The sequence below is a fragment of the Cebidichthys violaceus genome, unplaced genomic scaffold, assembly GCF_023349555.1.
Source record: "Cebidichthys violaceus isolate CVI_PGR_0920_01 unplaced genomic scaffold, fCebVio1.0.p SCAF_5, whole genome shotgun sequence".
Taxonomy (NCBI): Eukaryota; Metazoa; Chordata; class Actinopteri; order Perciformes; family Stichaeidae; genus Cebidichthys; species Cebidichthys violaceus.
Window position 1 is genome coordinate 13,051,164 of NW_027176705.1, and position 14,912 is coordinate 13,066,075.

At 39.8% G+C, this 14,912-nt stretch overlaps 1 protein-coding gene across 4 annotated transcripts in view; it reads left to right on the top strand.

The window, feature by feature from the left end:
• Window positions 1-233: 233 nt before the first annotated feature.
• The window catches only part of epha6 (eph receptor A6), a 51,212-nt gene continuing 36,533 nt past the window's right edge, over window positions 234-14,912 (top strand). For 3 of the 4 annotated variants that reach the window (XM_068730124.1, XM_068730125.1, XM_068730126.1), the window contains exons 1-2: window positions 308-468; window positions 6,783-6,847. In XM_068730124.1, the coding sequence (XP_068586225.1) occupies window positions 390-468; window positions 6,783-6,847 (144 nt within the window). In that variant the 5' untranslated portion in view covers window positions 308-389. Of the gene's footprint in view, window positions 469-6,782; window positions 6,848-14,912 lie in introns of all 4 variants that reach the window. The other variant, XM_068730127.1, reaches the window with a different exon arrangement.

Genomic DNA, 14,912 nt, shown 5'->3' on the forward strand with positions numbered 1-14,912 from the left:
GCTGACTTTGCCACAAACGCACATCCAGGAAGTTTGCTTTTGGACACTTTTTGGATAGTCTTCACCTGCCGATCTGTCCGTGTTTCCAGACAAATACTCCTCCATTTATTTGATTAACTTGCAACAGCTCAAGCCGGCGGGTTTTTCGTACGGTATGGCGGGTTGTTTTTGTCGTCTGGTCGCTCGCGTCCACATGGAGGGGTTCGGGATGGCTGAAAAATAATTAAGTAAGAACTCGTGTGGATCCGAGAGTCACCTTCCGAGTCTGGATACCGCGGGGAGATTTCAGTTGCCTCTTACATGAAACCTCCTTACCTCTTCATTTTGGGGATCTATTTAGGAGTCTGTGCAGCGTTTTAGTTCAGAGCGCACTTGTGTCTGAGTCAACGATGTGCTCCGGTGGGAAATACTTTGTGTTTTTGTTCTTGCTTAAAAGTATCCTGTCGGACCCGGGTACCACAAACCAAGGTGAGTACAAAGAGCGTCGAACCACAGACTTGGAGCAAGCGTGGATGCACCAATTTTAAAGATTTTAACCATTTCAAAGCATTTTTTTTTTGCCTAAACAGAACTGATCCTCTGCTCTTCCACACACACGCACGTCCACCCGCAAAAAAAAACAAAGTAACTTGATATTTTGCAGTGTTTTCTTAAAACTGTCTGCAACCAGAACATTTGTTTCACTTGTTAAATACTTTCAACACGCTAAGCATATTTAAAATGTACCTTCACTGGTCTTTGGTGCCATGCAGAGTAGTGGTGTAATCTTTTCACAGGTGATTCTATTTTGTACAATAGATAATAAAATGACACCTGACTGACTAATGTGTTTTTCTTCAGGTGTTTTGCTATATCCCTCCAATGTCAATTTGTTGGTTGAACCAAACTGAGTAAGTCTCTTGGTTTTAGCTTTAGATGTCAGACAACAACAACAACAGAAAACGCATTGAAACATGCATGTACAGCTTACAAATCTAAATTCCCCTTGCTGAGCTGAACCAATATGCCAGCCTTGGTTTCAGTAGACTTATCTGCCCTAACCACGGATAGCTTACACAACACCGCTTTGAAGGACTGGACATGGCAGTAATGATAATGTCTTTTAAAATATATCAGTCTGGCTCTGAATGTATCAAAAACACATTTATTCATGCAGAGCTTCAAAATGTTGGCTTAACCAAAAGATGTCAGTCTTGGTTTCAGTGAATTTAACCGTTGTCTCGATCACTGATACTGTGTTACAACACACATCTCTGAAAGACTTAACATGGCAGTATTAATACTGTACAGTTACTCTGTCTCAAAATAGATTCATTTGCCTCTGGATTTTACAAATAATGCACATCTAAAGATGTACAGCCTCGACATGAACTAAAATATGTCAGTTGCTTGTTTTTAGCAGGAGCTCAGTTGATCTATCTCTACTACTCATTGATAATATATAGATTACAACACACATTGTTGCCAGTGATTGTCATGTGGTTGTTACTTTTCTCTCAAAATATATCAATCTTATTTTGAATGTGTAAAAAAACCCAACACATTTATACATTTTACAGCCTCCAAATGTGTTACCTTAACCAAAATGGCAGTCTTGGTTCTAGAGCTAATCTAAATCCAATCATTGATACCGTATGTCATACAACACAAATCTTTAAAAGACTGAACATATCGATGTTCTTGCAACTTTTTCAAGCCATTCCATCTGAAAATATATTAACTTTGCTGTATTTTATACAAAAAAACCCCCATTTAAAACCCATTAAAAGTCTAAACATGTCAGTGGAACTCATGTTTCAGTAAGTTTTCAACCTAATCGAACCTCATCTTAAAAATTCAATCAATTGCTTTGAATTCCAATGAACACACACTGAGATACACATTTACAGCATCAAAATGCAAAAACGAAAATCATACCTATAGGTTCTGTTAGCTGTTACAGACTCTGAGCTAAATCAGCCAAATTATGGATGAGGCTCTGACATTATACTTCACCTGCAAAGTCTGAATGCGCAGAAACATTGCTATAGGCACCACAGACTGTAAATGTCAGCCTCTGGCATACTCTGCCAGCTATACTGATGCTTATGAGTTGCCTATTTCTGTCACTCTGTCTTCTATGGGTTCATGCATTCTCGGATGAAAATATAACAGATTTTGGCCCTCACAGACACTTGTGTTGTACTTACTTTATTATGTTATGCACCTATGTTGGGCAAGTGGTTGTCATTAAATTTACAGAAATACATGATTTCCCACTTCAGAAAAGATTCCCGTCACATGGGCAGTGTGTGCAGTTGTATGTATATGAGAAACACAGGACATAATCATTTCATCTCCCCTCAGCCGCACTCATGGGTGAATCGTTTCCATAACGTAATCTGTTCTTGACATCTTCCACTTTGCACATTTGCAGAGGTCAGTTTAATATTCCTTCCTGAATGTTTAATGTTTAGGATACACATTTTCAAAGACAACTGGAGCCCATTCGCTAGCCAAATGTCAAAGTCTCCTTCACTTAATTTTTCTGCGTCTTGTGTCTGTGTGTGTTTGGTGTGAGTGTGTGTGTGTTTGTGGGCTCAGTTTTCCCCACAGGATGCCTGTCTGCTTGTGGTGGTGACAGGCTTGAAGGGGAGGAGATACACACAGGGGGAACTTGAAAAAACGGCAACATGAGGAGTTTAAAACATAGTGAAATCCAACGTATATATATATGTGTGTGTGTGTGTGTGTGTGTGTGTGTGTGTGTGTGGGTGTGAGTTTTCTAATGAATGTGAATCGTTTGTGTATGTCCCCTCAGACTGTGAGAAAGTGACAGAGATGAGATGTTGTTTTTATATAACAAGGTATTTATTGGTCATATTGCTTTTTGCTGTCAATATACAGTAATGACCAACCACTGTGTCCGGCAAAGGGCTATCCCGTCGATTGGAGTGTAAACTCCTAGTTACAGTTGGCGAGCTATGATTGGACACCTGCTGTTTGGGGGAGGAGTTTGTCTGATAGGTATTCAGTTCACAAGCAAATCCTCACATCTGAGAGGCTGTAACCAGCAAATACTTGGTATTTTCTCTCGATAAATGGCTCACATATGAATCCATTACCCAAACTGCCATTTTTGTTAACCAGCTAATCACTTATTGACTAAACACGTAAACATTTCTTTGTTATCTAGTATGTATTTTAAAAAGGAGAGGTCTGGCATCACTGTAACAATTCATCCCGACAATCAGTAGCATTGAGGTCTTCCTCTTTAAATACAAGGATGCATGCAGCATCATCTGAATTAGATGCTGCTGTCGACTTTTATTACCATCTCATATAGAAAATAATGATTCTTGCTCTCCCAATGGCTTTCTGAAACCACATCCTGGAAACTGAAAAAAGACGAGGGCCCTTATAGAAATGTCTGTCTCTGAGGGAGCTCAGCCAAGTGCTTGTCTTCTTGAATATCCTCAGCCAAATACTTCAATAATTTAGGATTCTAACTTATTGCCTAGTTCTTGAGTCTACATGAGCCACTTGCAGGGAAGATGTATAGGAAACTTTTCCCAGCTTTAGTCAGATGTCAACCACAGACACACGCAGCAATTTTCAGAAAACAACAATAAAGGCTGTGTAATGAAGAGATCTGAATGTACGGTTGGTAGGTGAGGCTTTTTTAAAATTGAGAAATCACACATGTAGTGCCACTGCACAACAAGATTTGTTGTATTCACTAAGAGTGGTGGGAATTATAAGTCAAAAAAATGTGAAGGTAAAAATAATAGACCAAACTTTATCATGTCTCTTTAATAGAGGATGAAACCCTTGCTTAAAGGAATAGTTTGACACTTAAGGAAATACACTTATTTGTTTTTTATACTGAGAGTTAACTGAGAAAATGTATGTCATATGGTAAATATGAAGCTGCAGCCAGGAGATGGCTATCTTATCTTAGCATAAAAACTGGAAGAAGGGGTAAACAGATGGTTCTCTCAGTAGGTAAAACATCCGCCCACCAGCCCCTCTAAAGCTCACTAATAATCATATCATATCTTGTTTGTTTAATCTCTACACAAAAATAAATCTTAAAAGCGTCAAGTTGTGGTTTTCTAGGGACACTGGAGTTGTTGTGACGTTAACAGTGACTTTGTTTCTGTTCAGTGTCAGGTGCTACGTATGTTTAGTCTGTTTCTGGTACAAACGTTTTTGTTCAGTTTTGGTTCAAAACTAGGCCTATGCAAGCTCTGTTATTAAGATTAATAGCTCAGCAAATCTTAACCACCTACAGGAGAGTTACCACGTTGGGACCGGGGTTGTTTTCAGTGAGCTTGTAGCAACTGAATACACTCAGCTCATCTTTAGCATTCATTTGTACTGAACACCTCACTCAGCAAGTGTAGATATCGAGATATCAGAAGAGAAACTGGGGCGAGTTACTGCTATGTGGATTGTTTGTGCCCACCTTATTTTCTAAAATGTGACTCTTCCTATGGTCCTATAGAAAGGTTGCGGATTATTATGCTTCCAGACACAATACCCAGACAAGAGTAATGTGATTTGTCCTCCTGATAAATACTCATTGGCGTGTGTGTATGTGTGTGTGTGCGCGCTTTGAGTGAGAAATTCTGTGTATCAAATTCAGCACTATGGTCTTGGGTCATCTATTATTTCCTGGCTCCAAATACAGTTTCAGGAATTTAATTATGTTATGACTATATTACTGTGTGTTTGGGTGTGTGTGTATTTGTGTGTATGAAAGGGACGGACAGACAGACAGACAGTGAATGGAGTTGGTGGGAACATTTTGCCACTGTCAAACATGCTATGGAACATTGCTCATGATTATGAAAGATTGTTTTTGTAATTTTGTCAGAAATCAATATCTCTCTTTCTTTGTCTGTCTCGCAGTCTGTCTCCCTCCCTCCCTCTCTCCACGTCCTCCTCTTAAACAGAAGCGAGGCCATCTTATTATAATTCTGCCCTTAATTACCAGCAGGGGATCAAGGCTAAATGAAGTCTCTGTAAATACTGAAAGGGTTCATTTAGTCTCATCAAATTATCTATATATCTTCTCTGGTTATCTGACTTGTTCTTAAAACAGTAGCAACGCCATTGAATTAATCCAGATTTGGCAAAGTCGGGAGTGACAGGTCGTCTGAAGATGTGACTCTTTGGTCTGTAGTGTCGACCGCTGAAGTGGGACGCACTTTATCGATAGAGATTGTAATTAACTGTCTGTGTGGAGACAAAGGAAATTGCACATTCATCATATCAAATTGGCTCAGGGGGTTTAGCGAGGGCCAGATAATGGCTCTTCTCATGCCTGAGCCGTGACCAGAGTGCAGACAGCTTTAGATTGTCACACTTGTATGTGGACAATGTGCTCACGGTGGCACGCGAAGAAACAAAGTTGTTAACATGCTAAAAAAAACACACACCACCAAACACTGATGCTGAGATTAGATTATAGTTTTTAAAATTCAGATTGGCTATTAGAGCGATAAATTCAAGGCTGATATTTTTCAGTCTGAAGTCGACATAAGGCAGACTGGTGTGAACACACGCTTAACCCAAAATGCAAGTATGGTTGAAGTTGAGCGTGACCGTCCCTTATTATAATATACAGTATGTCTTGTCCTGTTTTACTTCCTGCCTGTGTTTGTTTCCTACCTGTGTGAATGTCTTGCCCCGCCCTCATGAGTTTCACTTGTTGCTCGTCAGCCCTGCTGTCACCTGTCTCTCGTAAAGTCAGGCAACTAAAACACGTGATTTAGTTCAGGGCACGATCATAATTGCAATTAATAAAACAGCAAATGCTAAATGAAGGTCTGTGATGGAAAAAAACCTCTGGTCTCCTGCATGAAAGACTTGCCACATGCCCATTCACCTCCACACTGTCCTGTATTGCCTTGCTGTATATAGGCTACACTACTTCCAGCATTGGCACTGATAATTGGAACTAGACCTAAATTGGGAGGAATCATCCAATATGGGCGTCATTTTTTTAAGGGCATAATTATGAAACGCCCTTCTTATCTTGGAAAGATACACCCTGCGTAGCATTCAACTGCTACGATTAGCCAGGTGTTCATGCTCGCGCAAAGTACCGGAATCCCAATTTGTTCAGGTACTGTGCCCTGAACAATGAGCCATCCCGACCCTAACGTCTAACCTCAACCAGCGACACAGGGCAGGTGCCACCAAGAAAAGCTTTGGAATTCAAAATTGAGCATTCTCGGGCTGTTTTAACACGTGACAGGATGATATCAATTGGCTCAAGGGGGAACTTCATTTCTCTGAAGAATATAATACGGTTCATAAAGGTTGGCTGTATTTGTCTTTTATCTTTCCCCTTTGTTCATCTCTGACTTATCTTTGATGTCATGAAGCACAGAAAACTCCTGACCTCTGAGAGGCAGAGTACTAATCACCCAGACTTCCAGATGGAGGGCGGATCTGTGTTAGTGTTGGTGTTGTCCTGGACTTTCCTAAGAGCTGTTATTTCATAGGTGGTTGAATCTGATAAGGGCTTTACAGCTCTGTCAGCTCCTCATTGACAGCTTGATAACTATTATCTGCTCTCTTCCCTTTTTGTCACCTCCAGTTCTCTTCTTTTTAAAATTCACTGTCCAACCTCTCTCGCACTCTCTCTCTTCCCCTCTCTGCTCTCTACTGTCACTCTTTGTGCTTATACTGTCGTTCTTCCAACTTGTCCATCTTACATGACTTTCTTTTGCCCTGCTCTCTCTCTCTCTCTCTATCTCTCTCTCTCTCTCTCTCTCTCTCTCTCTCTCTAGTGGTTCTGTTGGACACTACGACAGTGCTAGGGGAGCTGGACTGGAAGACCTATCCTGTCAATGGGGTGAGTGACATTAGCATTTCTTCAAATAAGAATATTCACTTAAGCAGTTTGGGGCTTTCAAACAAACTTACTGTATTTACAACTATACAAACGTGAACATAATCAGTCAAACAAGTTAGCAAATTTAATAATTTACACAAAAATGAAATGAAAAGGTTTGATGTACCAAATTTACTCATTAAGTAGAGAATATCTTAGACCTGAACTTCCAAACTGTCCCAACCGGATCTACAACCCTTTCTTTCCAAAACTGAGCCCTTCAGCCTGAGTAGTCAAAGTATGTAAAGTTTTGTGCTTACGGCAGATACAAGCAGAAGACAGGACCTTGGGTCTCATTAAAAAAATAACCAGCAGGCTACATATTTTACATGTCAACCTTCCTGACAGTAATCAGACCAATGTGCCATCCATTGGGTGACTTTTTGGTTAAAAATGTCTATATGGTTAAAACCATGCTAGATGTGATTGAAAAGTGAACTGTTTTTAAGATTTCCAAGTTACAATTAAATGTTTCAACAGTCTTTCAATGCTTTCCTTCAACATTTGCATCATCTCAATTAGCCGAGTCACGTGGAATGGATTATTATGTGAATGTAGATTTGCATTGATGTTTGGCGTCTAGGCCCTGACCTCACCAACACAAGGAAGCACCAAGCACAACACAGCAGGGAGTTGAAAGACTTAAGTTTTGCTTCATTTTAATGAAAAGCTGTTTAAAGGAATGCTTCTCTCCCAACATGAGCATTTGCATATCAATTACTCACCCTGAATTCTTGTTTTTCTTGCATGCCTCCACGGTGAACGAAGGATCAAAAAACTGAGAAAATTCTTGATGAATCGAAGCTCAGCACTTCCCAAACACATGCAACTTTGCTAAAACCTTACTATTTAAAACACTTTGGACTCCCGAGTACAAGTAGCACGCCTGCGCAAGCCTGAGACTGTTTATGTAGAAGTGGTCTAAATAATAAGGTTTTAGAGTAGATGTATGTGTTTGGAAAGAAGTGAGCAAATGACCGGATAAATGAGACTTTACTACACTAATATACTGCAAGAGTTGTGTGCGAGTTTGTAGACGGATGTTTAATTTAACAGGGAAAGGAAATGGAGCTGCCATTTCCGGACGGGGTTTTTCCAAATCCTGAAAACATGTCCTTGTTACAGAAACCCAGGCACATCCTTATCTTACTTTTGAGAAACCAAAATGTGTGATCCTGCTCTCTCAAAGAGAAACAAGAACCCTGTGGCATGTAAACACCCTATCCAGCTTCTGGATTTCTGATGGCTGTCTGAGGCCATGTCCACACTACTCCGTTTTCGTTTGGAAACGAAAGCGTTTCAGCCATCATTTTCGAAATGATCTCCGTCCAGACTAACACGCCTGAAAACGAATATCACGCGACTCTTCACGTACACTGGGCATGCGCCGATGTAAACAGTAGATTGGCGTATTTTTTGTAACTAAGCAACCAAAGTAATAAAGTAGTCTTTAATAATGAAAGGTTGTGTTTGATACTTAAGATCTTCTCTAAAATCTTCCTCTATAAACTCAAACAGATACAGTTCGTGGAAAGTTTTAGAAGTTTAATGTCAGACTTAACGTTAGTTACAGCGCTGCGGGTCTCTCTCTCTCTCTAACCGTGACTTCAGACGGCCGCTCCGTAGGTCCGATAACGCCGCTGGTCACGCCGCTCACTGATCGCTCCAATAACAGCCATGCAGACTTTAACTGAACAACAGCTGCTCGTAAAGACAACAAGGTCAGCAACGTCTGTAATCAGTTGTCTATGTTGAATTAACCTGGTAGTCGATCGATAATCAATGTTGTTATTTAAGTTTTCCGGTCACATGATAGGGGTGTGACGAATCAGGGAAAGACACTTCATGACTGCTAATAACCAATCAAGAAGGGAACGCGGGTGTCTACGTCATCATTTCCAAACTTATCCGTCTAGGTCCGTCCAGACGAATACGCTACCCGGAGTTTTCAAACGTACCCGTCCTCGGAAGCGTTTCCAAACTCCTGGTGCTGGAAAACGCCGGCGTAGTGTGGAAGCTCAGTGTAAACGTAGCAAAACATATGCGTTTTCAAATAGAAACGGAGTAGTGTGGATGTAGCCTGAGAATGCATTTCTGTGACTCGAGTGACAGAGTAATTAGGCAGAGAAACAAACAATGTGATGATTAACAATATCATGGTCTTCATGTTAACTCAGGTTAAAGCCTGACACCATGGTAAACTGGTACTAAGAAGAGGTTGTTAAGATTCAACCGGTGTTTTCCAACCAATTGGCTTGAGACCCTTTACAAAAAAACACAGAACACAATATTTACTTCTCTTCTACCTCAATAATCTAATCTCAGATTTATCTGATCTAATTGTGTCAGTATGTAAATTAGCTCCAGCTCAACCAGCTACAACAGGAACAAAATACTGCTTACACATGATTTCATTAGTATAAAAAAATGTATTAATGTCATATACTATAATATATCAGCCACAAGGGACATCTTCCTGCAGAACGAGTATGTTTAATTTATTTAATCCTTCAACTGTCGCCATGACGCTGTGTAGAGGCAATCTCAATCACAGATCTGAATTTGGAATTTTGTAGCTTTAAGTAGGATATTAAATTGAGAACTTTTGCTTGGAATGAGTATTTTTACATTATTGTACTGGTACTTCTACTTAACTACAATATCTGAGTTTAATACGCTTTATCCTAAATGCATTACACGCCTCCGTAGATGGTAGAGAGTGATTAGAAACTTGGGTAAAGTTACTAAGGAATGATCAGGGATATGGATAACTGGGTTACTCTATGTCCAATATAAACCTCATATCCTGAATATGAATGTTTATGTTTATTCAAATGGATTTATATCAGCTGTGTGCATGTAAACACTCCAGACCTAAAAGGCGGGATATCCACAAGTTTCTTGTGATGTTTTTAGTGAGGACCAGTTTGAGCTTGACATCATGAACCCTTCAGACAGCACGTAGCAGGTCCTGCCTTATTACAGCTTTTAACATGAGTGTTATGGATTATTAATGCAGATGGGTTCAGCAATTTAAACATTACTGGCATAATGTTACTGGTAGGATATTGCTATTTAAACATCAAGTTCTTTATCCTGTGCTCCCGCTTACATCAACTCTTTTCACAAAGAATGCGCGATTAAAATATAAATAACAATACACAAACTAGACTTTTAGAGATCATTTCTGAAATGCAAAGGCAGAATAAATCTCCTAAAACACAAAAATCTTGACTTAATAGTCTCTGGGTTTCTCCCCTCGTGTTTTTTATTAAACACACACAACAATGTTTATATGCAATGAATACAGATTTGATCAAGCCTTTAGAACGTCTAGATATCAAACTAATCTAATTGTAGCATATCAGTCTTACATGGCTAAGCCTGAAGGGAAAATGCTGTAGATTTCATTCTTACAAATATTTCAGCTGCGACTGCAACCATCAGCAACAACAATAATTTGTCCATGATGTTGTGTCTAATTTGGGACACGAGGTGGTGGCGGGACTGTTTGTGCTTTCAGGCTATTATTAAAAGTGTAATAAATCCTTTGGAGCAAAACCAATAAATAGTAACAAAATACTGAGATATTTTAAGGGCCAAATACCAATATTGCAACAGCTTCTCCTCCCTTGCACATTGCCTACACAGGTTTTTGCTATGGGGAGCAACAACGTCATTAATTGGTTGAACACAAACACAACGCCACCACCCAGATTCACATCGAATCAATAATTCATTACTACTACAGAGATTTAATGATATTTTCATAACACCTCTCTGTCTCTTTTCCCCTTAGTCTGACAATGACAAATTGTCTTATTTTAATCTAAACCTCATACCTCTCAGCCTCCACCATTGTTGGTAACACAACAGTATCTGTGTGCAATGTAGGTACAGGTGTGTGTGTGTGTGTGTGTGTGTGTGTGTGTGTGTGTGTGTGTGTGTAACGTCCTGATGTCTTTTTTAACACCTATTAAACAATGATCCTCACACTAGAATTTCACCTAAAATGGGATTTCTTTTATTTCCCTGCTGTACACATAATCTCACAGATTTTTGTTGATACTGGTTAACTCTCTTTCACTGGGATCGTCAGAGTTACTAATACCATCATGTTTTTGGTAGTGAGTTCATCTGAAAGTGGCTTTAAGTGACTCACTGGTCAATCATATCCTAAGCTGAGGAAACACTAGCTTTGTAGTATTGTTTTAACCAGGTAACCATGAGACCTTCTTCCAAGGTGAAAGTTTACTGAGAGATTTTGCTTTCTCTGCAAGCTACAAGTGGTTGATGTGACAGTGATGGTCAATGTGTCAAATGTGTCTCTGTCTGGGCTGTTATCATGCAGTTCGTAGCTTTACCCAGGAAAAGTCACGCTCTATAATTTGTATGTGACCCATGCGAGGGTCCAAGGAAAGAGGATGTTATATGTTGTCAGCTGAGGCAAATTTATTTATATTGGGCTGTACAAATAAAATAGTAAAATATTAAAGGTTAATAAACCTCACGGAAAAGTTTAGAACTTTAAGGCCTTTTCTTCAATCATATGGCCTCAAAGGATGAATGTGTCCCTTTTGACTATGAGGCAGGCAGCATTAAGGGTTTCCATATTTATAAACTTGGTCCACTGCTTTTGTGATTAAAGCTTAAACACTGATGATCCAAATCCACACATAATGATGAAATATGATCAGATGTAAGTTTTTTTTTGGTTGGTATTCACAACCTGTTTCTCACATATTCTGTGATATTGAGACAAGTAATTGGCCAGTGTCAGTATGTGAGCATGATTTATTAAAATGATCCTATACTGTAGTTTATAGGTTGAGGCCAAATGCAAAAGCTCCGCTGAAGGGTTTAAGTATTGTTCGGCATTAAAAGCACTGAATTAGCATTAAATTATCACTATAAATGGCACCTCTTTTGCTCCTTTTCTCTTGCTCTCTCATTTCTCACAGTTCTCCCACTGCCACCATTCGCAGTGTAATAACACACATAAGCCATGAGTAGGCGAGGAAAGGCAACTTGGTGGGAAGAGCAGTCATTGTGTGAGGCAAAAGTAAAACGTACAACGGCAGGCTTGTGTTAAACTTAGAAATAAATCAAAACTGACACATACATTCCATTTTTTTCTGTTTAATTTTTAATGAAGTTGATTGAAGTCAGTTGAAGCCACGTCACCTCACTGCTAGTAAAGGGAGAGGCTTCTGCTCATGTTAGTTAGCCTGGTCTCTATATCACTGATTTAGAAGATGATATATTTATCTGTGAGGAACATGTTCCATCTAAGCCTCTTTTCAGCGATGAACAACCTGCATGACAACTTTGCATTGACCAACTTCAGTAGCTGCCAAAGTTTTCTGTCAGGAGCTGACCTTAAGCTGCCAGGAGCCATGGTCCAAAAAAAAAACCCCTCTCATAACAAGTACAGTTAGAAACTCACCACAAGTTGTTAATGTCTGAATGTCTCTACACAATGATAGGGCTTGGCAACTGCTTCTGAATGACATGGAGAAGGCTCGTGTGTGTGTCTCTGTGAAGTCAGTGGGGGGCTGATACAAGCTGGTATCATCAATTTTCAAAGCAGGATGCAGAATGCTACTTTTCCTGAGAGGTAGTAATCCTCTCTGAAGTCCTAACAGTGGGTGGAAAAGGCATATTGGGACTTACATGCACAGGTTTCAGCCGCTCTGTCCAGCATTGAGTCCTGGGGACAAAAACTGTACGCAGAGGAGAGATGGGAGAAAACAGGCTGCACTGTGTTCAACAGCATCCAAGTCAAAGATTGTGCATCATCATTTTTTATACTGGTTTTTTATCATTTGTGTTTAAGCTGTCACAGACACAAATAAATCTACTAAAAAGAAGTAACAGAAACACAGATTAATTATAGTGGTATTTTCCATTTCATGACCAATTTTCAAAAGGAAAACGATAGTCAAAATAAAGTGACATCATAATCTTACACTGACAACTTCATTTTGGATTTGTAGGAGATATTCATGTCAATTAAGTTAGAGGCACTGTCGGCTGATCATCACATTTAATATGACCATACAGTGTGTCTCCTATGGTAACGGGACAAAAGGGATTCAAAAAGGATTTTCATTTTTTATTAGTGTTAAATTTGCACAGCGCATGCAAACGATGTTGCAGAGCCTCAAAGAGCAGTTGAAATACAAATTGCAACATGTTGTGCAGTCCTGCATCAAACAAGCTGACCGGTTCATAGAGCCTCCTGTCACCATGCATGGTCAAATCAGAAAGAAAAATATGTTTGCATTAGTACAAGTATATGGGTGACTGTCGCTAAGTGGAGAGCAGGGCCGCCTTTCAATCAGAGGGTCGGCGGTTCGATCCCCTGCTCCAGCTAGTCTCATGTCAATGTGTCCTTGAGCAAGACACTTAACACCAAAATTGCTCCCGTAGCTGCGTCTACGGTAGATAGATACTGAATTGTAAGTCGCTTTGGATAAAAGCGTCTGCTAAATGACTGATGCAATGTATGTAATGTATAAGTATAAAATAAAAAAAGTCAGCTACACAAATGTCTCTGATCAGCACAAGAGAACTGTATGTTTTTCCACATGCATACATGATTAGCATCTTCCACTGTTAACATATGAGAACTATCACTGCAGCCACAAGTGCTAATCCACTCAGCACCGCTCCACTATATTAATATGGCTGCTGTATGGAACTGATGTAAACTGAGCAGCTGCTATGTGTCTTTCAACTTCAAGTCTGAAGATGGACTGAAACTCTTCATGTAAATGATCATCTATGAAGCAATAATGATCCTCCGTGATTCTCCCACTTTTTCCTTTAAATCGGCATCTGTATGCAGACAACGTAGTCATTGATTGCTGTGTTGCAAACTTTGTTAAAATCTCTTTGGACGTGGAGTGAGTCTAAAACAGCAAAAGTCAAGAGGACACTTCATATGGGGCAGATCTAATTGTAGTGCGAGTGTGAGGTGTTTTAATTGCTTTTTGGATCAAGTGAGGACATTTTAACAAACTCAAGGGTCACGATGCCAAACTAACAAATTAGACCCAAAATTGTTTTTTGCATTAATCGTGGTTTTCAGTATTTCATCACAGGGGAAGCCTCCACACTAAGTAACAGTGAGCAGGTCAGTTTACCAGAGAACCTGGTATTGCACTCCAATATTGCAATATTAGTGTTAGTTTAACACATTAATTAGTTCCACACCTTGTACTCAAAACCTGGTATCTGTCTGCTACAGTCTGCTGAGCTCGGGGCTAATAGGCAGAGCGATTAGTAGGTGCATATCTGATTGCCTCAGAGAGCGTGGGCTGCAGCTCATCTTTCAAACTCTGGGTTTGCATTTGTTTTCTCTGCTCTGAACCATGCCACATCCCAAGGGGGCATTTTAGAACACAGAGGCACACAGAGTGACAAATTACCATTTTCTCTTGTTTGTATGCATAATGGAACTTCAATTACTTAATGCTGATCTTATGCAAACCAGAAAGCCTGTTTTCTGTAAAGATACAAAGTTTCTGTTTGTGCACTGTAAGGAGGGCACTGAAATGACTAAATATAGAGTGCATATGTTGAAGAAACTCCTCTCGAGCGTGTGAGTCTTAAAGCTTAAAGTTAAATTCCTTTGACTTCTAAAGCATTTCCTCTTTTACACACTAGCAGAACATCTCAGAAATAACAGGCTGACTGGCATGTAACAATTCACTGCACAGGCTGCACTTTGGTGAACACATAGGAGCGTTTGAATTTTGGATTTTCAGCCATGCTAGCGGCTGTGATGACAATGTCAGTCTGTCAGTCGGTCAACCACTTTGGTCCCGCTGGAAATATTCCAACAGTTTTCTGATTTAGCCATGGGATTTGCTGTGAATATAGTTCCCTTGAGAACAAAATGTAATGACTCTGGCCATCCTCTGACCTCTAGCACCCCCAGCAGTTGGCCGGATGATGATATGTAAAAACATTGAACCTCTGACCTTTCATGTAGGTCCATCATCAGGTCAAAGTTTCAGCT